Source organism: Spermophilus citellus (genome assembly GCF_964194105.1).
Source record: "Spermophilus citellus genome assembly, chromosome: 9".
NCBI lineage: Eukaryota > Metazoa > Chordata > Mammalia > Rodentia > Sciuridae > Spermophilus > Spermophilus citellus.
Window position 1 is genome coordinate 130,330,181 of NC_138191.1, and position 26,467 is coordinate 130,356,647.

At 45.5% G+C, this 26,467-nt stretch overlaps 1 protein-coding gene across 1 annotated transcript; it reads left to right on the plus strand.

Annotated features, from left to right (window-relative positions):
• Positions 1-1,265: 1,265 nt before the first annotated feature.
• On the plus strand, positions 1,266-26,304 carry LOC308656823 (PRAME family member 20-like; the record flags this gene model as incomplete). The annotated part of the gene is made up of 4 exons (XM_081308173.1): positions 1,266-1,552; positions 1,930-2,511; positions 3,298-3,698; positions 25,988-26,304. The coding sequence occupies 4 exons, from the start codon at positions 1,266-1,268 to the stop codon at positions 26,302-26,304; spliced, it is 1,587 nt and encodes a 528-aa protein (XP_081164299.1).
• Positions 26,305-26,467: the final 163 nt, after the last annotated feature.

Genomic DNA, 26,467 nt, shown 5'->3' on the forward strand with positions numbered 1-26,467 from the left:
CCCAGGGGCACTCAAACACTGAGCCACATCCCTTGCCTTATTTTGTGCTTTATTTAGAGACAGGGTCTCACTGAGTTGCTTAGCGCCTGCTCTTGCTGAGGCTGACTTGGATCCCATGATCCTCCTGTCTCAGTCTCCGGAGACCCTAGGATTACAAGCTTGTGCACCCACGCCCCGAACTTTTTGTTTTTCTAAATTGTTGTTTATATGTTTATATGGACAATATAATTTATTTATTTATCCATTTATTTATTTATTTATTTGGTGGTATGGTGATTGAACCAGGGCCTTGTGCATGTGAGGCAAGCACTCTATCAACAGAGGTATGTCCCCAGCCCAACTTTAATAATTCTTACCTGCTGCTGAAGATCAAGCCCAGTGCCTCACATGTCCTAGGAAAGTGCACTTCCACTGAGCTCCAGGCAATGCCAATTTAAAATTAGTTAACCAGGGAAGTGGATAGCAATCCTATTTATTCTAATTGATTGGAATTCTATTTTCTGATAATAAAAATATTTATTTTGTGTGCCCTTAAAATTATACTGTTTTGCTGGGTGTGGTGGCACACACCTGCAATCCCAACAACTCCAGAGTTTTAGGAGGCCAGAGAATTAGAGTTCAAAGCCAGCCACAGCAGCACAAGGTGCTACACAAATCAGTGAGACCCTGTCTATGATTAATATCCAAAATATGCTGGAGCAGTGACTTAGTGGTTGAGTGTCCTGAATTCAATCCCCAATTTTGCCTCATGCCCCAGATTATACTTTATGGCTTATGTAGTTTTGTAATTTTATAATTTTTTTTAAACAAACTAAACAAAAAGCTTCAAACTATCTCATGTAACAGTTCACAGACTCTGTTCTGATCTGTTTGTTCTCTTCAACTTCCCACTAAGGTGGCAGAATCTCACATGTGTGAGAGACATCTGTGAGACTCTCTTGTAATTTCCAAGTGTTTTATAATATGGGCACATGCTTTATAATTGCTCATTTAATTTTTTGAAATTAAAAATAACAACACCCATGTGAGGGCATCTCCTTTCTGAGCCACTGTAGTTATTGAATCAGAGGATCCTACTGCATTAAGTCACATGACACTCCAATTTCCATTTTATAAGGAAAAAGTAATAAGCAGAGGCTATCGCCTTTAAGGATGGGGTGAGTTTTTGGACTCCCCATTACCCTCTTCCCAGTGGCTGGCAATGGATGGGATAGTGGCCTTTTCCCTGGACCATTATACAGTATCCTTCTTTCAGACTCCCCAGGATGAGCATCCAGTCCCCACCCACGCTGCTGGAGCTGGCAGGGCGCAGTCTGCTGAGTGACAAGTCCAGGGCCATCCTGGATCTGGAGGACCTGCCCATAGAGCTCTTCCCACCACTCTTTGTGGAGGCCTTCAGCAGGGGACACACTGAGGTCCTGAAGAAAATGGTGCAGGCCTGGCCCTTCACCTGCCTGCCCCTGGGGGCCCTGATGAGGCAGCCACAGCCTGAGATGCTCCGAGTGGCACTGGATGGGCTGGACATGCTGCTTGCCCAGCAGGATCGCCCCAGGTGAGGGGGACCCAGGTGGCCTGGAAGGGAGCACCCTCGGTGCCAGGGAAGGGATGGGTATAGGCTGGGAGACTGGGTGCTGAAGTGTGCCCAGCAGGCTTCCTGTGCTGCCAGCAAGGAGGGGTGGAGAGGCCTTGGCCATGCTGAGCCCCATCTGGGAGAGGCTTCCAGATGTGGAGGTGCTTCTGGCAGCTGTGGTGACCCAACCAGGAGGGTTTACCAGTCCTTGACTCAGACTATAAATGCGGGGGAACCAGGCTGGATTGGAGGAAAGTGGGTGCAGAAAAGTGAGACAGAATGAAGAGGTGGAGCAGGGAGCAGCAGCTGAGAGGGATAGGAAGGGTCCTCAGGGCTGAGACTCTGCTTTGGTCCCGCAGGAGGTGGAAACTGCAGGTGCTGGATTTGCAGAATGTTCCCCAGAACTTCTGGAGGATGTGGTCTGGAGCTGTGGTTGATGCCTGCTCACAAGAGGACATTAAGAAGAATCATGCATTGAAACTTGGTCCAGCAATGGCAGCTAAGCCACCCTTCAAGGTTTTCATAGACTTGAGCCTCAGACAAAGACCCCTGGATGAATTCCTGACCCACTTGTTCCTGTGGGTCACACAGAGAAGGGACATGGTACACCTGTGTTGCAAGAGGCTAAAGATCTTTGGGGAAACCACCCGCCACACCAGGAAGGTCCTGAGACTGCTACAGCTGGACTCTGTCCAGAAAGTGGAAGTGCACTGCACCTGGGCGCCCTCCACCTTGGCTGCTTGTGCTCCTTTCTTGGGCCAGATGAGGAACCTGAGGAAGCTGCTTGTCTCCCAGGTCCACGTGCCTGCCCACACCTCCCCAGAGGAGCAGGAGAGGCTGCTCTCCCAGCTTACATCACAGTTCCACAGGATGGACGGCCTGCGGAAGTTCTGTGTGGATGCTGTCCTCCTCCTCGAGGGCCACCTGGAGCAGGTGCTGAGGTGAGTAAGGGGGGATGAGCTTTCTCTGCAGACCAGCATCAGTAACTATGAAAGGGCACCTACTGTGTGCCAGCCACTGACACTCTCGTGGTGAACAAGGCACTGGAAGGTAAATAACCCATCATCTCTTCCTGTTGTATCCTGAAGCTCCATCTCCTAACCTGTGTTAGAGCAAAGGGCTAAAACAGGGTTCATGGTCTGGGAAGTGCCACGATGCTGGGAAACCATCTGATGGGGACAGGATTTAGTGAGATTGGTTGAGGTTCCTTTCCTGAGAGGCCTATCTAGTAACAGGGGTGCAAAGCAGGGTAGAGGAGAGGGCAGTGAAGGAGGGGAAGTCCCTACTCCTGTACCCCCAACAGGGAAGCTCTGTGCTCTCCAGCTGGGAGCAGAGAAACCCACCTCTTACACCCGTGTAAGGAAGGTTGTTCTGAGCTCCAGGTAATAATTCTGCAGTCCAGGGTGAGGAGCAGGGATGGAGGCCTTGCTGAGGGGGGTTAACCTCAGTAGATTTTGTTACATCTTGCCTGGATTTGAACTTCCTACATGACTCCCCTTGACCTCCTCTGACCAGAGATGTGGCTTTCCCCTTGTTATTGAGGATGGGGGTCTTAACGATGGTGGATCCACCTGTCAAAAAGTGGTGGTAAAAGGCTCAGATGGAAATGGGGTTACCTGAATGGGCAGATTCTGCATAATGTCAACCATGTTCTAATGGCCATGGTGACATTGGATTGGGGCCAATTCATTTTCTCCCTCAGAATGAACTGCCTTGTTTCTCCTTAGGCACCTGAAGACCCCCCTGGAGACCCTCTCAATAATCAACTGCCCGCTCTCAGATTCCGACTGGAATTATCTTTCCCGATGCCCAAACACCAGCCAGCTCAGACGACTGGATCTAAGGGGCATCAAACTGACCAGTTTCAGTCCGGTGCCCCTCCAAATTCTTCTTGAGACTGTTGCAGCCACCCTGAGGAGCCTGGACTTGGAAGCCTGTGAGATCACAGACTCCCAGCTCCAAGCCATCCTGCCTGCCCTGAGCCGCTGCTCCCAGCTCAGGATCTTGTGCTTTTTGGGGAACCGCATCTCCATGTCAGTCCTGAGGGACCTGCTCTGTCACACTGCCAGGCTGAGTCAGTTGAGCATAGAACTGTACCCTGCCCCTCTGGAGAGCTATGATGCCCAGGGTGCCATCCACCCAGGGAGATGTTCCCAACTCTGTGCTGAGCTCACAGCAATACTGAGGGACATTAGGCAGCCAAACGTCCTTGTGTTCTGTACTGTCCCATGTCCTCAATGTGGCCGCATGTTCCTCTACAACCAGGGCCTCATTCACTGTTCCTGTCCAACAGCTGCCTAGTTGGGTGTGTATAAAAAGCTGCCTTCTAGGCAATTGGAGGTATAACCGTGATGCAGTATGATTGTGAAGGAAACTCAGAGCCCAGCATTTCAGACACTGCTTGAAATGTGGATGGGGAAAGGAAACTGAACCAGGGGGCTACATTGGAAAAAAACCCTTGAAGATTGAACCTTCTGTATAGAGCCATATATGTCTGTATTGGGTCATAACTAGGGACCTGGATTTCTAGAATGGGATTTAGGCTACATGCACGTATGAAGAAGCTATTTTTTTTCATGGATGGTCCATAAATAAATAGTCAGAAATGAACAGAATCTCAGGGTGAGTCTTCTCATGTCCTCTGTGATGGATTTACCTGGATTTCTAATTTAAACCTTGGGATTCTCCAGGAGCTTATGGAGAAAGATGGCCCTGGATTCTTGGTGTTCAATGAGGCTCATCCCCAGGAACTCAAGGTATCAAACTGAAATTTGGTCATTATATGTGGCAGCTATTCTGTGGTTTAAGGCATACAGGTGCCCACAGCAGGCCTGGAACATTCTAAGTGGTCAGTGAAATTGGAGGAAAACCATCCCTCAGGGGACTTCAGTGCCATCTAGACATTCAGCGCTGGCCCCTCCATGTGGGTCTCCGTGTAGACCCAGAAGCCTTGGGTCCCGGGCTTTGGCTGCACTGGCAACAGGCCAGAGCCTCTGGGCCTCACCAAACCTTGCCTGCCATCCTGCTGGTAGTCTTTCCTCAATTAAACTAGCAATGTGTAGCAATACAGGTGTCCAGATTACCCCTGATGTGACAAATCTCCCCTATGAGGTTCACGGAGATTTCCTGGGCCCCAATCTACATTCCATCATGGAACCTGCTTCTCCATTCTACCAAAGGCCCTCTCTGCCCACACCTCCAGTCATTTCATCTCCAGTCAACCTAAAGGACCTACAGTTCCCGGGAAGTGACGGTTGATCGTCTGGCACTCTATGTGGTTGGGGGCACCCTGAGGCACAACATTTACAGCTACTGCTGATCCCTCCTATCCACTCAGTGTATAAGTGTTCATTTATTTGGGTCCTGGGTTTTGATAAAACACCACCAAGAATGATTGGGAGCTGTTCCTGGTGAGAATACCTCTCATCCTTGGGTTATTCTCTATGGACTTTTCTCCCATCTATGGGTATCTGTACCTTATAGGGGCTTTTGCCCCAACTACACTGTCCTGACTTGGTCCCAAGTACCTCTATGGGATCCTGGTCTTATGCTTACCCAGTGGGGTTGACAACCACTTGAGCATCACCATGCTCTCAACTAGGTGATACTCAAGACTGGGGGATGGCCCATGTTTAAATTCACACCCTATGTCTCATGGGTTGCTCCTCATCTATTCCCTCCCAGAGTCCTCTAGGCTGCCTCCTGTCTGACCTATGATCCTTCTCACCCCAGATCTAAACCCCTCAAAACTTATCTGCTTGTGCAATCAGATATGGCTTCAATATCCTTTGAATAATGACTCTTAATTGCCACTTGAGGGCACTCTAGAGCCCAATGTTATCAAGGATCTCTTCAACTATTGTGAGTGTTCAGGAAAATGGAAAGAGATGTCATATGCTCAGGCCTTCTCCTTTCCATGTCCTAATCCCTCTCTCTCCAGCTCTTGCTCTCCCACACAAGTTCTCTCAGCCCTCACCTCCCCTACACCTTCTTCCAAAGGGACAGAGGATTCTATCCAGGACTTCTCCTCCTTTCACCCAGTGGGTGAGACACCCACCATGCCACAGTTCTCTTTCTGATGAAGCTACCACAACAACTGTCCCCTCAGCACCTCCACCTTCTCTCCTCCTGCCACACACTCACAGGCTGCCACTGCCCAACCCACATCTCTGTGTCTGATACATGAGGTGGCTGGGGTAGATGGTATAACCCGGGTTCATGTGCCTTTCTATTTGTCAGATCTTTCCCAGACATAAAAGTGGGTTGGTTCATACTTCAATCCCCACCACATATATCAAAGAGTTTCAATATCTGACTCAATCATATAATTTGACCTTCCAATGTGTCCATATGTTCTTGTCTACCACCCTCCTGCCTGAGGACCATAGGTGAGTTTGGGAGCAAGCTAGAAATTATGCTGCCCATCTGATTGACATTGAATCAGTCCCTACCGGGACCCCAACTGGGATTATAATTTTCCTGGAGGAATAACTAGTAGAAACCAATGCATTACTTGCCTCATGGCAGGACTTAGAAAGGCAGCCATAAGGTTTTCAAATATGAAACACTCCAAGAAGAATTCCAAGATAATAATTTAAAAATATAGCATTTTTTGATCTCCTGACCAAGGCTTTATTACACTATATTAATCTGGACCCTGAGGGTCCAAATGGGAGACAACTACTGAGGACATAATTTTTCTCCCAGATTTTCCCTGAGGCACATTGAGAGGAGGCTCCTAACTCCCCGAGAGAGGTTCTGGAAGTGAACCCTTTAAGATGTACAATGAGGGAGACGAGAAGGCCTGAAAGTAGAGATACCAGATGCTCCCTCAAGCCATCTATCTGGCCTCAGCATCTATGCTTGGTTCCACTGGACCAAGGAAGTGTCCCTCGGGTCTGCTCAGACCCTGATTTAAATGTGGTCAGATGAGTCATTAGGCTTGTACATGTCCTAAGCCTTGTAAGTCTCTGGGTTGTCCTAAATGCCATCAAGAGGGACACAGGGCCGTTGACTGTCCCCAAGCTCATAGGAGCCCCCAGATATCCAGCCTTCCTGGCTCCCCTTTTCAACTCTTGGAGTGGCTGCATAGGATTCACAAGACCCAAGTCCCCATCACCCAACCCCACTACCATCACTCCACGGAAATTCAGGGCACTCTAGATCCCAGTGTTATCAGGGATCTCTTCAACTACTGTGAGTGTTGAAGAGATTACTTCAGGGTAACTCTGTGAATTTCAGGTAGGCCTGTCTCCTTCGTCCTAGACACTGGGCCTACATATTCAATCCTCAAGGTGTTCTGGGGGCCAACTACCAATCCTTATAGACACCTAGCCTTGTTTGTGCTTGTGGCTCTCTAATTTTTACTCATTCCTTTTTGGTCAATCCACAGTGTCCTGTTCCCCTTATGGGAAGGGACATACTCACAAAGTTGGGGGCTATGCTCTCCTTCTCCCCTCATAGTCGCTTCCGTGCAGACTCACCTGCTGCTCCCCTGACCCTCACCCTCACCTTAGGACCATCCCCTACTCTGTTGGCCAGTGCCTTCCCATGAGCCGCTTCTGAGGTGGACGTTTCCAGTCCTTCTACCACCTCACACCATGAGCCCATTCACATCTGTCTCAAAACCTCCTCCATTTTCTGCCCAATCACAACACCTGCTCTCCCCCCTTGCTGATGCTGTCCCTCTCTTTGCAGAGCAGATTTGATCACATTCTTCCAACAGCTTTGCTCTTTCATCTGGGTATTTGGGCTGCTTTGGTCCCTGGCCTGAGGGCCCAGGACAATGACCACACACCTTCTTCCATTCACCTAGGGCTTCTTTACCACACACTGGCCTCTCCTGGGGAAGTAACTTTGTTCTTCCTCAACCTTCCTTCTCACAAGTCTATTTCCTAGAGATGGCAGTGACAAGTCTCCACTCTAGAGACAAAAGTTAACTTAGATCTTGGCCCAGCACCAAGATTCTCGACTTCCCATCCCTTCCCCTTGGCAAGTTCACTCTCAGGTCGTGGTTCTCAGCTCCTCTGTGGAGCTCATGAAAGCCCTGGCCAGGCACCAAGACTCTCTATGGCACATCCTGGAACTAGGGAAGTAGCGGGGGAGGACTCCCTTCTCTCAGTCCAGGAAGGCTTCAGCTCTGGGGCCAGAGAATTGTGTGGTGGTGACCCCTTTTCACTCTGTCCCCTCCCTCACTCTGGTTTGTCCTAGTGCTGGGGACACCTCCCTGTAGCCACTCCAGCAATCCAACTTGCCATGGGGAACTCCAGTCCAGAATCCCATCTGACTCCCCTCTCGGCTGCCCCCTCACCCACGTAGCCCCACTCCATTTGGCTCCTGAATACTTCAACCTTCCATTCAGTCTTGGCCCTTTTATGACTTGAACAATGATCACCTAATGGCATCTTGGAGCCCAGTATTTCATGGAATCTTTATCACTTCTGAAAGCACTCAGGAAAATGGAAGGAAATCCCTTCTCTGCAGGTTTCTCCTCTGTCCAATCTAAGCCTTCCTGGGCTCCTCTTGCTTCCCTGCCCAGCTTCTACTTGCCACTAAAGCTCTGGACTCCTCCAGAGACCCTCCTTCTAGACAAACAAGGACCCATAAATCTCCTCCCTTCTTCTATTGGCATTGAACATTGTAAAGCCCTGGGCAGCAGTGTCCCTAGCCAAGGCCACACTGAAGCTAACATTGAATTACAAAGGAAAGACTGGCTGGATAAGAGGCCTAAGACTAAAAAAAAAAGTGTCAATTTAACTTTTCCCTTGGCTACAATACAGAAGAAAACTTTCTCTCTCTCCTCATTTCCCTGACCTCACATGCCCTTTTCACCTTTATGTGGTTGAAAAGCAGGGGTTTGCTCTACATGTCCTTGGACACATCCGGGGCCAACCATTGCCCTGGATCATTTATCTATTGAAGGGTCGTGACCCTACTTTTTGGAGATGGGCCCCTTGTGGCTGCAGCCTCTGGACTCATTAAGGAGATAAAGAAACTCAATTTTGGGGTCCCACTCAGCAACCTGGCTCCCCCTCACCTAAAGGAATGCCCGACCTATAAGGGCTTACATTCCTTACACCCCTGTTGCCTTTAATGTCTACAGGTTTTTCTGGTGGAAGATCCTACACTAATTTCCCCACCTGCTCACATTTAAACCCTGCCACTCTTATTTCTTCTCCTCAGGACTCTTCTACCTCTTCTCCTCTTTCCCATTCATGCTTAGAAACTCTGGGGGAGCTTCTTCCCCACCCCTCACACACACAGGAAGGCCCCTCACTCCAGGCAACATACACATGGTTCACAGATGGCTTCTTCTTCCTTCAGGAGGGAATTCATGGGAAGGGTAGGCAATTGTCTCTCTAGCCTCGGTTGTGGAAGAGCCTCCACTCCCAATATCAGCAGGCTGAACTTGTGGCCCTCATCAGAGCCTTCACTTTGGCAAAGGGAGCTTCCCTCAATGTCTACTGCCCCTTGAATTACATTTAGACTGAACTAAACTCCTTCCTTGGCTCTTCCTCTGTCACAGGCCCTCCCAAAGAAGCCACTAGACACCTCCCCTTTGAGCTTCTATATGGACAGCCCACCTCCCTGCTCAGCTCACCACCCTCTGATTCTCCACTACCCCTTGCTCCTCATCTCTTCTGGCCCCTTCTTGCATACACTAGGATCCTTCTTTGGCAACACAAGGATGTTGTTCTGCCAAAGACAATTTTGAGTCTTCTCTTTCTCCCACTCTGTCTCCTGGTGACCTGGTACTTTTACCACCCCTAACAAGCCCGCCTCCTCCTATCAATTCTCTGAAATATTGACTGGACCCTGTCAGGTCATTCTTACCACTTGTTTGGTGGCCCACCTTGAGGGCATTCCATATCGAGTTTCTAACCCCATTTAAAACAGTCCTCTCTTTCCCCTTATACAGTGAGACCCACAGGCCCTCTCAAGCTGCGTCTCTCCAAGGTTGAAACCCCAATCTTCCTTTGGCTCTGAGGACCACAAGAACACTGTAGAACCATGAGTGCCAACCTACACTTTTTCATTTTTTTAAGAGAGAGAGAGAGAGAGAGAGAGAGAGAGAGGGAGAGGGAGAGAGAAAAAATCTTTTTTAATATTTATTTTTCAGTTTTCGGTGGACACAACATCTTTATTTTATTTTTATGTGGTGCTGAGGATCAAACCCAGTGTCCCACACATGCCAGGTGAGCACGCTACCACTTGAGCCACATCCCCAGCCCCCCTTTTTTTATTTTTACCCTCCTCCCTCACTCTGCACTCACCTCCCAGGGGTGCCACCACCAGGGATTACCATTCCAGTGTCCAGGAGACTTACACCAACTTGCTCAAACCATACTAGCCATACAATGCCAGCTCGATTCTTTAGCTGCTGTGGCTCTGCAGAATCCAAGGGGGCTTGACCTTTTTAGGGCCAAGAAAAGTGGATTTGTCTGAACCTACAGGAGGAATGCTACTAACATGGCAATCAATCTGGTAAGTAAAGGACAAGATAAAACAACTCCAACAAGACCTTGAACATAGGAAAACACAGCCCTCCTCTGCTGAAGGAATACCAATCCCTCACCAAACCTGGGCCACCTGGACAGCATTCCACCACCACTCAACCTCCCTCATTGTCCCAATGATTCAAACCCTGTCCCTTCCCAGCAGGAAGCAGTTAGAGAAGATTGACCTACATCCCTGTTCCCCATGTGACCCAACAAAAAACAAAAAAGAGGGAATATAAGGTCCTTCCTTAGCACCTCCATGGCCATCTTAACTGCCAGCTGCCATTTCAGGAAAAAGCTTCCCTTTCCCACCCAAGGGTGTTTCTGAGAAAGGCTCACCACCCCCTCACACCAACCCAACCCTTAACCACCAGCATTGGGACCCGCTCAGCTCTGATTCCTGAGCCTCCCCCATAAAGGACCCAGAACTCAAGGCTGTTTTGCCCTCTCTCCATAGAGAGATGGCCTTTCCTTGTCACGTCTGAAAAGTAAACTCCCTTATGTATCTCTGCCTGGTCTCCGTGTTTCACTTCTAACTTACACTTCAATCTCTTCCATTAGGTTGTATTTCCTGAATTGAAAAAGACTAGAAATATGGTTCAGTGGTTAACTGTCCCTGGGGTCACCCCTGGTACCCAAAAAAAGAAAAAAAAAAGAAAGAAAATAGTGACTTGTAGGGTAGGGATGTGGCTCAAGTGGTAGCACGTTTGCCTGGCATGCATAGGGCACTGGGTTTGGTCCTCAGCACCATATAAAAATAAAATAAAGATGTTGTTGTCGCCAAAAACTAAAAAATAAATATTCAAAAATTCTCTCTCTCTCTCTCTCTCTCTCTCTCTCTCTCTCTCTCTCTCTCTTTAAAAAACAGTGACTTGTGTCATATTCTTTTACTGAATAAAATTTGGGGGTGGGTGTTTAAAAACAAGTGGTTGTAGTGGACACAGTGGCACACACCTGTAATTCCACCAACTCAGGAGTTGGGGCAGGAGGATTGCGATTTAAGGACAGCTTGGGCAAGTTAGTGAGACTTTGTCTCATAATAAAAAACATAAAGAACTTGGGATGTGCTCAGAGCTCAAACAACCCTGCATTCAATCCCCAGTTCCTCCAAAAAAGAAGGGGTTGGGAATGTGTAACAGAGGTTCCCTTGATGCTCTTTTACTATTGATATGCTCAAGTTTGGGACCCCCAAAAGACCACCAGAGACTGAGATCGATGTAAGCAGCAAAAAGGTGTTTATTGCGAGCTAGCTCAGTCCTCCATGCACACAGCAATCGGTGACTCTGAGAATCCCCAATCCAAGGGTTTACAGCAGTCTTGTATACTCTTTGGGGAAGGCAGGAATTTCACATATATCATAGCATCTCTTAGCAAATCATCACACACCAAAGAAAATCATAAAACAAATCTAAAATATGATTAGCACAATCACTGGCGGGCACAAGTTGAGTAGGGGTGATTGGTGAGTACAAGAGGGGGATTCCTTTGAAACAATTGGTTTAAGCCACCAGGAGAGTAAGTGCTGAACTACATGGTTTCCCAACATGTTACCAACCGTCATAAACTACTGGGAGGGTCATCTAGCATCCCAAGTATTTTTTCTGTCTCATGCTGATTGGTGGTTGCTAGGGGGTTGCTAGGGGTCCTCACCTAGCCTAACTGAGTCAGGGACACCTGGTGCCTCAGATCTCTCCTGTTATTTGTAGATAAGCAACACAGCAGGTGGGTATGTGCCTAGGAGTGCTCTGTGGGTGTTTCCAATGACATGGGTCATGCCCCGTTCCTTGGACAGGCTTTGCTCTGAGGTAGAGGCTGGTTTCTCAAAATTGGAGTCACATCAGTTTCTCACTATATCCTTGTGGCTTTGAATCTTACAATTTTCCCAAAAAAATTTCTCCCTAACCTTCTCCTCCCTCAACTTCCTTTCCCTGATCTTCTCCTTCCTGGTTTCTCCTCTCTAATCTCATTTTCTCTGAAGCACCTCTTTAAAAACAACCTGTTCCTGCTGATGGGCAGAATCACAGCCTTTGGGACAGGAGTCCCCTGTGTTCCTCCTTTGCTAGCAAAGTAATAAACATTCTTCTTCCTTTTTCTGAAAACTGTGTCCTGGTTATTAGATTGACACTGGGGAGACCGACCTTTTACTAACCCTTATATAGTGCCACTGGGTTCAACCTTCTATACTAAAAATAAATAAATAATCAGGCAAGCAAGCAGGATGAGCATACCTATCTCTCCGTCATTGGTGATTATTCCTTTTATAGTCCCCATGCTTGCCTTCCTGGCTTTAAAGGGTTTTAAACACTTTCCTACAACCACAAGCACTCCAAACTGTTGCCATCAGTTTCAGACAACTCAAGGAACCTGGTTGTGTCCTTGCTGAGGATGTCTATCAGCCATGAACTCCTGTGCACTTACAGGTGGAGCTAATGGTGTAAGTTTTCCATCAAAATGACACCACTCCATGTCAAACTCTGACAAAACAAGGCTGAGGGAGGTGCTAGGAAGAGGGCATCTTGAACTACCAAGTAGCTGGGATTACAGGGGCAGGTCACCAAACCTGGTACTACACAATATTTTTAATAGGCTGGACTCTTCTGATTTATTTCTTTCCCTGGATTTCACTCCACAGTGGCACACTGTCATGTGTACAAGTTACACATGACAATCGAGCCTCATGTCAGAATTAGCATTTTCCATCTCTTATTTCCAAATGCTCTCAAATACTATGTGTGGCTTTTAGCATTGCTTACATTTAAACTGAGCATGGTGGTACCTGTCTATAATCCAGCTATTCAAGAGGCTGAGCAGGAGGATCATGAGGTTGAAGCTAGTCTGGAAAACTTAGTGAGATCCTGTCTCAAAATAAAATATGGCTGGGAGCCAATTGTGGTGGCAAGTGTCATTAATCCCAGTGGATTGAGAGGCTGTGACAGAAATATAGTGAGTTCAAAGCCATGCTCAGCGACTTACCATGGCCCTAAGCAGCTTAGTGAGAACCTGCCTCAATAAAAAATAAAAAGAGCTGGGGATGTGGCTCAGTGCTTAAGCACCCCTGAGTTCAATACCCTGTATGAAGAAAGAAGGAGATGAAGAAGGGGGAGAAGAAAGGGTGGCAAAAGACAATAAGGAGGAGGAGGAAGAGAAGAAGGGAAAGAAAAATTAACCAGCTAAGGGCAAATGGACACCCCAGACCGGAGGCAGAGTCCACCCTCGAGCTGACCATTCCCTCTACTGGGCACAATGAAATGTGGCTCTAGAACCCAGCAGTGGAAAATTGCTTGGGGGAGATGGGACACACTGGAACAAGCCTTCCCCCTAGTGGCTGATTTGCAAGTGGCTCTGGCTTCAGATTTCATTTTTCTGAGTTTGCTGCTGACTCTAGAAAGCAGACTTGAAATTTTATTCAAAACTAGGTCTCCCCCATCCTAGAAAGTGATTTTCTGTTTGTTTCTTTTTGTTATTGGACAGAGTGGGCAGGGGAAGAAGCACTGTTGGTGCATCTGAATAGTGTCCTGATGCTTGGAGAGCTTGAACTTGAATGCAAACTGATGTTGGCCTTTAAGTCTTTTAGGGCACACTTTGAGGTCTCTGTCAGCTGGATATGAAGATGGTGGCACATCTCATGATTCCCCGAGGCCTTGGTTTCTGCACCTGAGATGTGAGGCATCTTGGAGGTCACTGGGTACATGAAACTGGAAACTGGAAACTGGATCCTAGTTGCTGGTGAATCTAGCTTTCCTGCTGAGTTTTGCTTTTCCTGGACTAGAGATCCTGTGACTCCTGCTGTAGGCAGAGCCTGGCCTCATGTCATCTCTGAGTACCAAGGGCCTCAACTCCCCATCTGCCTGCATGGCCAGTCTTGCTACCCTTGTCACTACAGAAATATCCCTGACCCAAGAGAAGCTTTACTCTTCTTACAAATCATCAGCCTCCAGTCAAGTTGCCCAGGGTGCCAAGCTTCCTAAGGTCACTCAAGGGCAAGCCAGTCTTTCCCACCTGGTGCCACTGAGTCCTCTGATAGTGTCCCTATTTCTTGTTAATTCACTCTGGGGAACTTGGTCCTCTCAACAGCCTTCTGGAAATGAAAACAACCTCAGGCCATTTGCAACATTATGCAAGCCTGCCAACTGGCTCTTGGCAAGCCCTGCCCTGGGGGCACCTCTCCAGCCCCACCTCCCTGCTCTCCCTAGTTCAAGGTGATGAGTTGCCATTACCCCAGCTAAAACCAGTCTTGTCAGAGGACCTTAGCAGGCAGAGTCCAGTCTCTATAATCCACTGAGGGTGGAAGCTTTAAGCTCTTTGAGAAGCTGGGGAGAGGTGGACATGGGTCAAAGGCATGTGTCCCAGTCATGGTTTGGATAAGAGGGAGGTGTCCTTCAAAAGCTGCTGTATTAATGTAAGAGGTGAAATGTTCAAATCAAGACAGCTGTAATCTAATCAGTGGATTAATCCATCCAATGGATTAATTAGTCATTTTCCAAGCACACTCAAGTATTTTCCAAGTATATTTTGATAATTAGCATTTCTCCCTCATATTTAACAATACAAATGAAATCAGAACAGAACCATGATATTGTCAACCACACATAACAAAACTAACAAGTAGATATTCATTCAAAGGAAATTCTAGAGATAAATAGAATTTCTCTCTGTAAGATAAACTATAGTTTTCTCGATGGGATGGATAGTGATGAACCCAGCCTGATTCCATCTTAAGATTTGAAAGAACTCCCCACGCAAAGACACTTTGCCGGGAGAATTCCAATTTTATTGCAAAAAGCTGTGTGCTTATATAGAACTAAGGGGGAGATGGTAGGGCTTAGATAAATGGCAGGCAACCCATTTATTGGCAAGTTCTTCCAGATATTAGCTCCAGAGCCCAGCGAGATTTGAAATTGGCACCGCGGGAGAGTTCACAGGGGCGGGAACTTTTCACGCCACTGCAGAAAAGAAGAAGGTAGGAAGAAGAGGTCCTTAGGCGCCATGTTGGGGTTTTTTCTCTGGGGTACGGCTGCCATTTATACTTTTCCCAACAAGATTGAGAACCATCTTGCCACAAAGCCATGAAAAGTTCATTTCTGTTTTACTATAAATTACTGCAATTTCTAAACTTGTTTGCAATTTCTGCCTGTGACTTGAACTCACCCATGCCTGGCCTTCCCTGACCAGATAACAACCATCTCTGAAACCTCAGTGGCACCTCAACAATTCTAATACTGGGATTTAAATATTCTCCCTACTTTGAAATATCATGCCCTGTAGATCATTAACCTAATATCCGCCTTTGTATTATGCTTGTCAAAATCCTGTTAGCTGTAAGTTCTCAAGATACTACTTTTGCAGCTTTTTGGCTATAGGACATTGTTCTTGGATGCTGGGGGGCTGATCTTTAGCCTGTGTTGGGAGAGACAGCCGCTAATCAGTCTCATCATGTACACAAACACAAGCTTGCTTTAATTTAAAATTGGAGTTAGTGGTCTTTGCTTTGTGTCAGGGTTTAACAATAGATGCTCAGGGTATATTTGTAGAGGAACTCAATCATGCTTAATTGGACATGATATATGGGGTTTACTTTATAAAATTCATAGAAATGCTTTTGTTTGTATCTAACTTAAACTACACATTCCTCCTGTCAATGTGCAAAGGCAGATGTGGTAATAGATTGTGACATCATACTGAAAGGATGAAGTTTCTAAGCTGCAAAGCCTGAGTTAAAATGTAAAGGACCAGGCATTGTAAACCTGCTTCTAAACTGCAAAGCATGGGTTAAATTCCTGAGGCAGTTAGGACAAGGCCCTACTGGCCATTTAGTTGAATTATGGCCTGGGGTCCTGTGCAACTCCTCATGTAAGCATTCAAGACCCTGTGCAGCTTGTCACATAGATATTCAGGGTCCAAACCAATCAGTTTAAATGTAACCCCCTCCTTAGGAATGACCTATCACTCCAGCCAGCCCTGTTCCCGCCAATGAATGTACTAATCAAGTCTAAAAATTATTGTTTGATTTTCCCGAGGTGTAAGGTGATTTGTTAAAGGAAGCTGTGATGTATGCAAAGCCCCCCCCACCATCCTCCCCAAAAGGTGTACTTAAGCATTGTTCAACCCCTGCTCTGGGCTCTGGGCTGCTCTCCTTCCTCAAGTGGGCACAGAGCCCCAGCATGCTGGTTCAATAAATCCCCTTCTGCCAATTGCATGAAGCCAGTCTCTTGTGGTCTCTTCCTCCGACGTTTCGCCGGTCCCTTACAATACCATCACCAAGGGTTGGATAATGGGATTCACTTTGATTCTTTCTCTCATGAATGCTAGATGATTCACCTTGTGTGCAACAACAACAAAAAATAAAAATAAAATAAAAGTTTCCACCTAAGTGGGTCCAGCCCAGTAGCTCAGCCTGTCTCCTACCTGAAAAGGCCAGAGATGCCTCTTAAAAAGCTGGTGACATCCCTAACTTAAGGTCCTACATAAACTGACCTCTGATTAATCTGTCATGTGTTCCCAAGCCCAACTGCTTTGTGCTTCAGAGAAATGTGGCCCTGTACTACACTCCAGGACCCCTGTGGCCCTTGGTAATTGTCTCAAAGCAACTTATATAACCTTCCAAAAGCAGGTGGGGCCATGAGACCAATGCGAGAAACAGACCCAGGATTGCATCCAGTGCTATTTACTGGAGACTGAAGTGCTAGGAGCCACAAGCAAATAATATGATGTATGGCACCTTTGGTTGTAAAATGACGCCAGCTAGCCACTGAGATGATATGATTATGTTAAGATTTACATTCATATGGAAATTGGACTCCTGCTGTTCACCTTGGCCTGCTACCGGACTCATGTTACGGGACTCCTGGAGAGTTCCCATTGGTTGGGGAAGGATAGTAGGAGGAAATTCCGGGGGAGGTCTGGGCCCCCCATTTCCGGGAGACGCGCGGTTCCGGTAGAGGCCCGCGTGGGAGGACCGGGTTTGGCTTGCCGGCGCCTACGGAGTATTGGCGGCTTTTTCAAAAATCAAGTTTTGTTCCTGCTTGAGTGGCTTGTGATTCTGTGCCCAGCCAAGACTGCGGCATTTGGTGGCCCGTGTGGGGAACGCCTGAAACTTAGAGGTGAGTAAAATTGCTCGCCCCTGAGGGAAGGCGACAGAATGGGTGACCATTTCAAAAAACAATGTGTTCTTGTTTTGATTTATTTTGTTTTTATTTCAAGCTCCCTAGCCCTAGAATTTTCTCAGGCAAACTGGGAAAAATGGTTGGCTCAAGGTTTGAAGTTATTCGGCCCTGAGAAAGAGAAAATTGATATAACCATTCTCTGTTCCGTTTTTGTTTCATTCTGTTTTGGCTTTGTTTTATGCTATCTTATTGGGTTATGTTACCTTTATAGTAGATTAGAATCTAGTAAAAAACAAACAGAAAAACTGTTAAGTAAATTGTTAGAGGTCCAAACTATGGTAGAAAAAAACGCTAGGTCAAGCAAAAGAGAAGGTCTCTCAAGCTAGTCAGACAGAGGAAAATTTAAAGAAAGAAAGCTTAGAGGAAAAACAACCATCAGGTGGAGAATTACAACAGGAGGTTGCTACTAACTCCATTCTATCACCAGAGGGCGTAATTCAACCAACAGCTCCATCTACAACTGAGCGGCCCTCAACTCCCGTAGTTGATGGACGGAATTCTGAGGCAGGACCCCAAAGATTAGCATGCCCTGTACTTGAGCAGGCAGGAGAGCAACGAATTCACCGAGCTTTAGATTTCAAAACAGTAAAGCAATTAAAGGAGGCTGTAACAACCTATGGGCCGCAAGCTCCCTTCACGATAAGCATGGTCGAATCTGTTACCAACTTGGACATGACACCAGCAGATTGGGCTAACATGTGTCGATCTCTGCTAAATGGAGGACAATATTTGTTATGGAAGGTTGCCAATGAGGAATTTTGCATGGAGACAGCTAGGCGAAATGCAGAAGCCGGTTACCCTCAAAGAAATATAGATATGCTATTGGGAAAGGGACCTTATGAGGGTCAAAGACAGCAAATTGAATATGACCCTGGCATATACGCACAAATTGCTGTAGATGCAGTTAGGGCATGGAAAACTTTACAGGGGCATGGAGACTTACAAGGTCAATTATCTAAGGTAATACAAGGAACTAATGAACCTTATGCTGAATTTGTAGATAGACTTATCCAGACAGCCTCTAGGATATTTGGAAATACAGAACAGGTAATGCCATTTATAAAACAACTGGCTTATGACCAAGCAAATCGTTGCTGCAGAGAGGTCATTAGACCATGGAGACATGAAGATTTAAACACATATATTAAATTATGTAGAGACATTAATGAACAAGGGCAAGTCTTAGCAGCAGTACAACAGGCTTTAGATGCCAGGCCAAAAACATGCTATAATTGTAATCAAACAGGACATTTTAAAAGGAGTTGCCCCATAAGAGGAGGGTTTAACAAAGCTGGGTATCAAAGGAATAGAATACCGGGTATTTGCCCACGATGCCATAGAGGGAAACATTGGGCTAATGAATGCCGTTCTCAAACCACCATAGAGGGTATTCCGTTATCAAAAAATGGACAAGGACCAAGTGTTTACCCACGATATCGTGGAGAAAGGTATCAAGCTCCATTGCCAAAAAACGGACTAGAGGGCCCAATGCCCCGGGGCCCAAAACCACAAATATATGGGGCAATGGAGGAACCCAGCAGCACCATCAAGGTAGTGCCCAGGACGCATTATCCATTAAATCCCTCATCAGACAAACTAGAGGGAGCACAGGGTTGGACATCTGCGCCTCTGCCAGAGCAGTACTAACTCCAGAGATGGGAGTTCAAATCATTCCCACAGGAGTAAAAGGACCTCTTCCCCAGGGAACAGTAGGCTTATTATTGGGACGCAGTTCTTCTACACTAAAAGGACTTATGATAAGTCCTGGGGTAATTGATCCCGATTATGAGGGTGAAATAAAAATTATAGCTAGTTCTCCAAGAGGTATATCAGTAATTTCACCAGGAGATAGAATAGCACAGTTATTAATAATACCCAGCCTGCATGATAAATTTTCCAGTTGTAATGTAGAAAGAGGTTCCAAGGGATTAGGCTCCACAGGTGTAGATTGGGCTATGCTGTCTTTAAATTTAGATTCTCGCCCAATGCTAAAATTAAATATTCAAGGACATGACTTTAATGGGCTGCTGGACACAGGAGCTGACCTCAGCATCATATCTCGTCAAGAATGGCCAAAACATTGGCCATTACAACAAGCCACTCAAATGCTTCGAGGCCAAGGAGTGGCAACAAATCCCCATAGAAGTGCTATGGTATTAGATTGGAGGGATCCTGAAGGATGTGAAGGAACTATACAGCCCTATGTATTGGATCATCTTCCCGTAAATTTATGGGGACGAGATGTCCTAGATCAATTAGGATTGACATTAACAAATAACATCAATCCTAACGCGCCCACTACTAGGGCTAAACAAGGCTTTAGGAAAGAAAAAAGATTAAGAGAACAAGAACAAGGTATGACAGCACCTATTCAAATAGATCAAGAAATAATTAGACATGGATTGGGTTTTCAGAAAGGGCCACTGAGACAATCAAAATTACTTGGAAATCAGAAAGACCACTGTGGGTTCCTCAGTGGCCCCTGACTAAAGAAAAGATACAAGTAGCCCATGACTTGGTCAGACAACAATTAGCAGAAGGACATATACAACCTTCTGTATCCCCCCATAATACTCCCATTTTTGTCATTAAAAAGAAATCTGGTAAATGGAGATTATTACAAGATTTAAGAGCCATTAATAATGAGATGGTTATTATGGGACCTGCTCAATCAGGGATTCCCCAGTTGTCTGCTTTACCAAAAACCTGGCATGTTTTAGCTATAGATATTAAGGATTGTTTCTTTTCAATTCCAATTCATCCCGAGGATAGTCCACATTTTGCATTTACTATCCCTGCACTGAATCATGAAGGTCCTGATCAGAGATATGAATGGAAAGTACTCCCTCAAGGGATGGCTAACAGCCCAACTATGTGTCAAATTTATGTTAATAAAGCAATCCAGCCACTTAGAAATCAAAATCCTGAACTACAAATATTTCACTATATGGATGATGTGTTATTGGCACATAAAGATAAAAACACATTGCTAGAATGTTATGCCACACTTACAAACTTATTGAAAAATTATAATCTAGAGATAGCAATAGATAAAGTACAATTAAATCTTCCAATTAATTATTTAGGAGTTCTATTATCCTCAACCATGGTCTGTCCACCAAAAATTCAAATACGAGTAGATCAACTCAAATCACTTAATGACTTTCAAAAGTTATTGGGAGACATAAACTGGATAAGGCCTTATCTAGGCATACCAACAGGAGAGTTAGGACCTTTATTTGATATTCTAAAAGGTCCATCAGATCCAAATTCACCCCGCATGTTAACGCCTGAAGCAAGAAAAACTCATGTTACGGGACTCCTGGAGAGTTCCCATTGGTTGGGGAAGGATAGTAGGAGGAAATTCCGGGGGAGGTCCGGGCCCCCCGTTTCCGGGAGACGCGCGGTTCCGGTAGAGGTCCGCGTGGGGTTTGGCTTGCCGGCGCCTACGGAGTATTGGCAGCTTTTTCAAAAATAAAGTTTTGTTCCTGCTTGAGTGGCTCGTGATTCTGTGCCCAGCCAAGACTGCAGCACTGAAGGACAGAAGCAAGTCTCAGGCAGCAGCAAGATGCTAGACTTACACTGGGATGATACCTGGACATTCTCAAAAACTATAATGTGTCAGACATGTCAGTGGATATTAAGAAACAGGTCAGGCCAGGCCTGGTGGGGGCATGCCTGTAATCCCAGCAGCAGGGGAGTCTGAGGCAGGAGGATGGCAAGTTCAAGGCCAGCCTGGGAACTCTGAAAGATCCTCAGCAACTTAGCAAAATCCTGTCTTAAAATAAAAAATAAAAACTGATGGTGGGTAAAACATCCATGGGTTACATCCCCAGTTCAATGGAAATGGCAAAAGAAAACTAAAGTTCTGGGTATCAGAGACTGGGACAACATGTTTCTGTGATTGTTAATAACCTTGTTGGCCTCTAGGGCTTGGGATGTGTGTCAGGATCAACTGGTGGGTAAAATGGTGGTTATGACTGAGATGGCTCTGGTCACATCAAGCTGTATCCCTATGCTATGGTTTGGTGTAGTTTCATGTATTAGAAAGCTTCATGTATTAGAAAGATAAACTTCGTTGTGGTGATTTTAGGAGGCAGAATCTCCTGGGAGGTCGTTGGGTGTGTGTTCTTAGAAAGGAATGGCTCTCCTGGGATGCTGAGTCAGTCCTCCTGAGAGCTGTTTAGAAGCCTGAGCCTGAGCCCCAGTTTGTGCTCTGGCTTCCTCCCACAGGCCAAACCAACAGGGCTGCCTGATTTTGGCCTTGCATCTTTCAGAACTGTGGGACAAATAAATCTGTTTAAAAAAATAAACTGAGCTTGTCTCAGGTATTTTATAACAGTAACAGAAAATGGATTAATGCACCTATGATCAGAAAGGGCTCAGGATTTCATTCTTTTGTAAGTGAAATTTTACCACAGGTGGGGATCCCTAAATTGGAAAAAAATCACTTACTAATACTTTAGCAACTATTATAAAAAGTTTGAACACTTTGAATTGTTTACTAGCAGTGCAAACTGAGAGGTATTGGGCCTCAGGAGAACTCCAGAGAAGTGATCTCTTTGTCCTGCTGTTCATCAGGAAGTCACTTGTGCCCTAACTAGTAAGAAGTGATATTTCTGATAAAAATCTAAATTTTTTAAAGAAGAATTGAGAGCCTCTGCCAAAACCACCACCTTATACAAAAGAAATGCTTCCAAACCCCTGACTTTCCAAACAAGATCATTAGATTTTATCTTTGGTTCTCAAGAGATTAATAAAACACAGAATGGGACCCAAAATTCCAAGGAACTCCAGAAGAGACTTTCTTCTGCACTCCAGCTGAGACTATTATGGTTCATTCTCAAGCACATTTTGAAATTGGTGGGCAAGTGATACCAAAGATCATTAAAAATTGTGATGGCTTTCATGTGAATGTTCCAGATGAACAGCTGTCAAAGAGCTGCACTCTAAGAAGTGCATTTCAAGACAGGGAAGTGGGCCATGCCTGTAATTCCAGTTTCCCAGGAGGCTGAGGCAGGAGGATCAAGATTCAGATGAGACTTGGCAATTTGTCAAGCCTCTTTCAAAATCAAACCAAAATGACTCAGCAGATGGCTTAGTGGTAGTGTGCCCCTGGTTCAATGGTCAGTACTGGGGGGAGGTAACATTTTATGCTTCAGATTAGGTTTTTTGGGGGGTGGGGTGGAATACAAACTGGGGATTGAACTCAGGGGAGTACTAGACCACTGAGCCCTATCCCCAGTCCTATTTTGTATTTTCTTTAGAGACAGGGTCTCACTGAGTTGCTTAGTGCCTTGCTTTTGCTGAGGCTGGCTTTGAACCTTCAGCCTCTGGAGTTTTACGTTGGTTTTAACAAGGGTCTGATTACTTGAAAAAAAAAAAAGGAAAACTTAGTCATCTCTGATAAAAGGTGAAGTACTATTTCCTATGACATAACTTTCTGTATTAACTTTCAAAATCTTTCATCACTCTGACTAAATGAATTATCTTTTATAATGACTTAAGCTCCTGCTTTCACTAAGTGCTTTAAACCTTTTGAGATTGTTGACTAACTTCTCTAGGATCAAATTCTACATTGTCACTTGATCTTGAGCTAACATTGAGATATTATGGAGGGCTCCAGAAATTCTCAAGTGATTTCTAGAAGACAGACATTAACCCAATTTGCCTAATTTGATATGACGGGAAAACCTGTCAAATAAGACATAACTTTTTCAAGTTATATTTATTTGGCTGTTTATTAATATTTGCTTCAAAATTGCACTAAATTAATATAAAAACTAATATGTTTTTAGACACAGTTCTGGACACTATATTAAAACAACCAAATCACCTTGTTACTAGCTGGTTACAGCATATTACCAACAGATTTTTAACCATGGTTCTTCTAAGTATTTATCATATGAGTTACCATTTGGATTTTTTCCTAAAAGTTACTGCAATCAGATTCATGGAAAACAAACAAACAAATAAATAACCTCTAACAAGTATACTTGGACACGGGTTTCAGATTTATAGGTTTATTTATTTATTTATGGTGCTATGGATCAAACCCAGGGCCTTGTACATGCTAGGCAAATGCTGTACCTTTTAAAACTTTTAATTGGAAATGAGGTGTGATGGTGTACACTTGTTATCCCATCTACTTAGGAGGCTAAGGCCAAAAGATATCAAATTCGAGGCCAGTCTCAGAAATTTAGCAAGATCCTGTCTCAAAATTTAAAACTAAAATAAAATAAAATAGGCTGGCAGTGTAGCTCAGTGGTACAGTGCCCGTTGGTTCAATCCTCAGTATCAAAACTACATAAATGAATAATTTAATTAATTGAAATGAAATGCAAAGGACTGGGGATGTAGCCCAGTGGTACAGCTCCCCTAGATTCCATCCCTAGTGCCAAAGAAAAAGAAAGTCGGTACCCACATTGTTTTAAAACATTAAAAGGAGACTGAGGCAGGAGGATGGCAAGTTTGAGGCCTGCCTCAGCAACTTAGTAAGGAACTAAGCAATTCAGTGAGAACCTGTCTTTAAATTAAAAAAAAATAGAAAGGGCTGGTGATGTGGCTCAGTGGAAGAACACCAATGGGTTTAATCCCCAGTACAAAGAGACAGACTGAAGAAGTCTTTTCCTAAGCCTTGAAGACTGACTCCAGCCTCCTTGTCCTTGCCTCCTCTCTGAGTGGGCCTAGATGTGCTGTACGGTAACTGGATACCTATGTGACTGTTGGCAGTTGGATATCTGGTGGCCATTCTGTTTTCTTCTCAGGTGATGCTACTGTCTTCAAAAAACTTTTTTCTCTCTGGAATTTTTTAAAATTACTTTTTAATTAATTTTGATATGGCCAAGGTTTCCTTTACAATGATATTTTGGAGTTTTAGTTTTTCTTAGTTTAGGGATTAAGGGCTTTTCTGTCCCACAGGCAGGAATAGGAGGGTCACATATAGGCAAAATTCAGTCCATGGTGTGGAATGCATGGAGGGAGGCATCCCTGACCCTCACTCTCCCTGATTCTGTGCTCATGCATGAAAATGTGACTCAATCAATTAATCTGGAGAAAGAAAATCCAATCACGGTTACATGGGTGGAGATTGGAGAATGTGATCAGATATTGCCTTGGATGCTACTCAAAAGGTGGAGTTGGGGGCGGGGTCAGGGAGGTCAATCAAAGCATCTTCAGAGCCAGAGGAGAATCACAAGAGTCCTGGAACCCAGGAGTCTGGGTTCTCTGCCATGCTGAGGATGCCAGCCTGGCCCATCTGCCCAGATCCTGTAAGCCAATCACCGCCCTGAGCACTACCTCATTCCCGCCTCATCTGTGCAGAGGCAGGAACAATTTTGTATTTGATTTTTTCTTATGCATCAATTTAAGACTTTAATTTTGCCTCTCAATGCGATTTTACCTTTATGCTGAACATTAGGACTTGCACTTTAGTTTATGTTGCTTTCAATTTTCTTTCTTTCTCAACTTTTGTTCCAGATTGAACTCAGGGCACTCAACCAGTCAGCCACATTGCCAGGCCTATTCTGTATTTCATTTAGAGACAGGATCACACTGAGTTGCTTAGCACCTACTCTTCTGAGGCTGGCCTTGAACCCACTGTGACCCTCCTGTCTCAGCTTTCCCTGCTAGAATCACAGGCATTTGCAAAAGGCCCAAATCTTCTTCTGTTTTGTTTTTGTTTTTAGTTGAGAGGGACACAACACATTTATGAATCTATCTATGTATTTGGTGGTGCTGGGGAATAAAGCCAGGGCTTTGTGCACGCAAGGCACGCACTCTACCAACTGAGCTATATCCCCAGTCCATTATTTATTTATTTTTATTGCTGCTGAGAATCAAACCCAGGGCCTCACACATGCTAGGTGACCAATTCACCACTGTACTCCAGCCAAAGCCACTTTAATATTTCTTAACCAAAGAGAGTGATTGGAATTCTATATCATTCTAATTGATTGGAATTCTATTTTCTGACATTTAAGATATTTACTTTGTGTGCCTTTAAAATGATACTTTATTGCCCGGTGTGACGGTATGTGCCTCTAATCCAATCTGTTCAGGAAGCTGAGGAGGCAGGAGGATTGGTGTTCAAAGCCAGCCTCAGCAACAGTGAGGCCCTAAGCAACTCAGTGAGGCAAAATATGGCTGGAGATGTTGCTCAGGGGTTGAGTGCCCTGAATTCAATACCCAGTCCCAAGTCCCCAAAATTTTACCTTATGGATTACATGGTTTTGTAATTTTATTGATTGTTTAAACAAATTACACAAGAGCTTAAAACTATCTCATGCAACACTTCACAGACTCTGTTCTGATCTATTTGTTCTCTTCAACTCCCCCCTAAGGTGGCAGAATCTCACATAGGTAACAGATATCCATGAGACTCTGTTGTAATTTCCAAGTATTTTATAATATGGGCATGTGCTTCTACAATTGCTCATTTAATTTTTTAAAATTAAAACCATGTGAGGACATGTCCTTTCCCAGCCATGTGAGGACATGTCCTTTCCCAGCCATGTGAGGACATGTCCTTTCCCAGCCATGTGAGGACATGTCCTTTCCCAGCCATGGTAGTTGCTGAAACTGAGGAGCCTACTGCATTCAGTCACATGACACTCCAATTCCCCTTTTAGAAGGACAAAATAATAATCAAAGGTTTCCCCCATAAGGGTAAGGTGTGATTTTAGACTCCCCAGTACCCCCTTCCCAGTGGCTGGCAATGGATGGGATAGTGGCCTTTTCTCTGGACCATTTTCCAGGATCCTTCTTCTTTCAGACTCCCCAGGATGAACATCCAGTCCCTACCCATGCTCCTAGAGCTGGAAGGGTGCACCCTCTGAGTGACAAGTCCAGGGCCACCCTGGATCTGGAGGACCTGCCCATAGAGCTCTTCCCACCACTCTTTGTGGAGGCCTTCAGCAGGGGACACCCTGAGGTACTGAAGAAAATGGTGCAGGCCTGGCCCTTCACCTGCCTGCCCCTGGGGGCCCTGATGAGGCAGCCACAGCCTGAGATGCTCCGAGTGGCACTGGATGGGCTGGACATGCTGCTTGCCCAGAAGGATCGCCCCAGGTGATGGGGACCCAGATGGCCTGGAAGGGAGCACCCTTGGAATTCAAAGAAGTGATGGATGGACCCAGGGAGAGTGGGTGTTGAAGGGTGGACCAAAGGCTTCCTATTCTGCCAGCAAGGAAGGGTGGAGAGGTCTTGGCCATGCTGAGCCCCATCTGGGAGTGGCT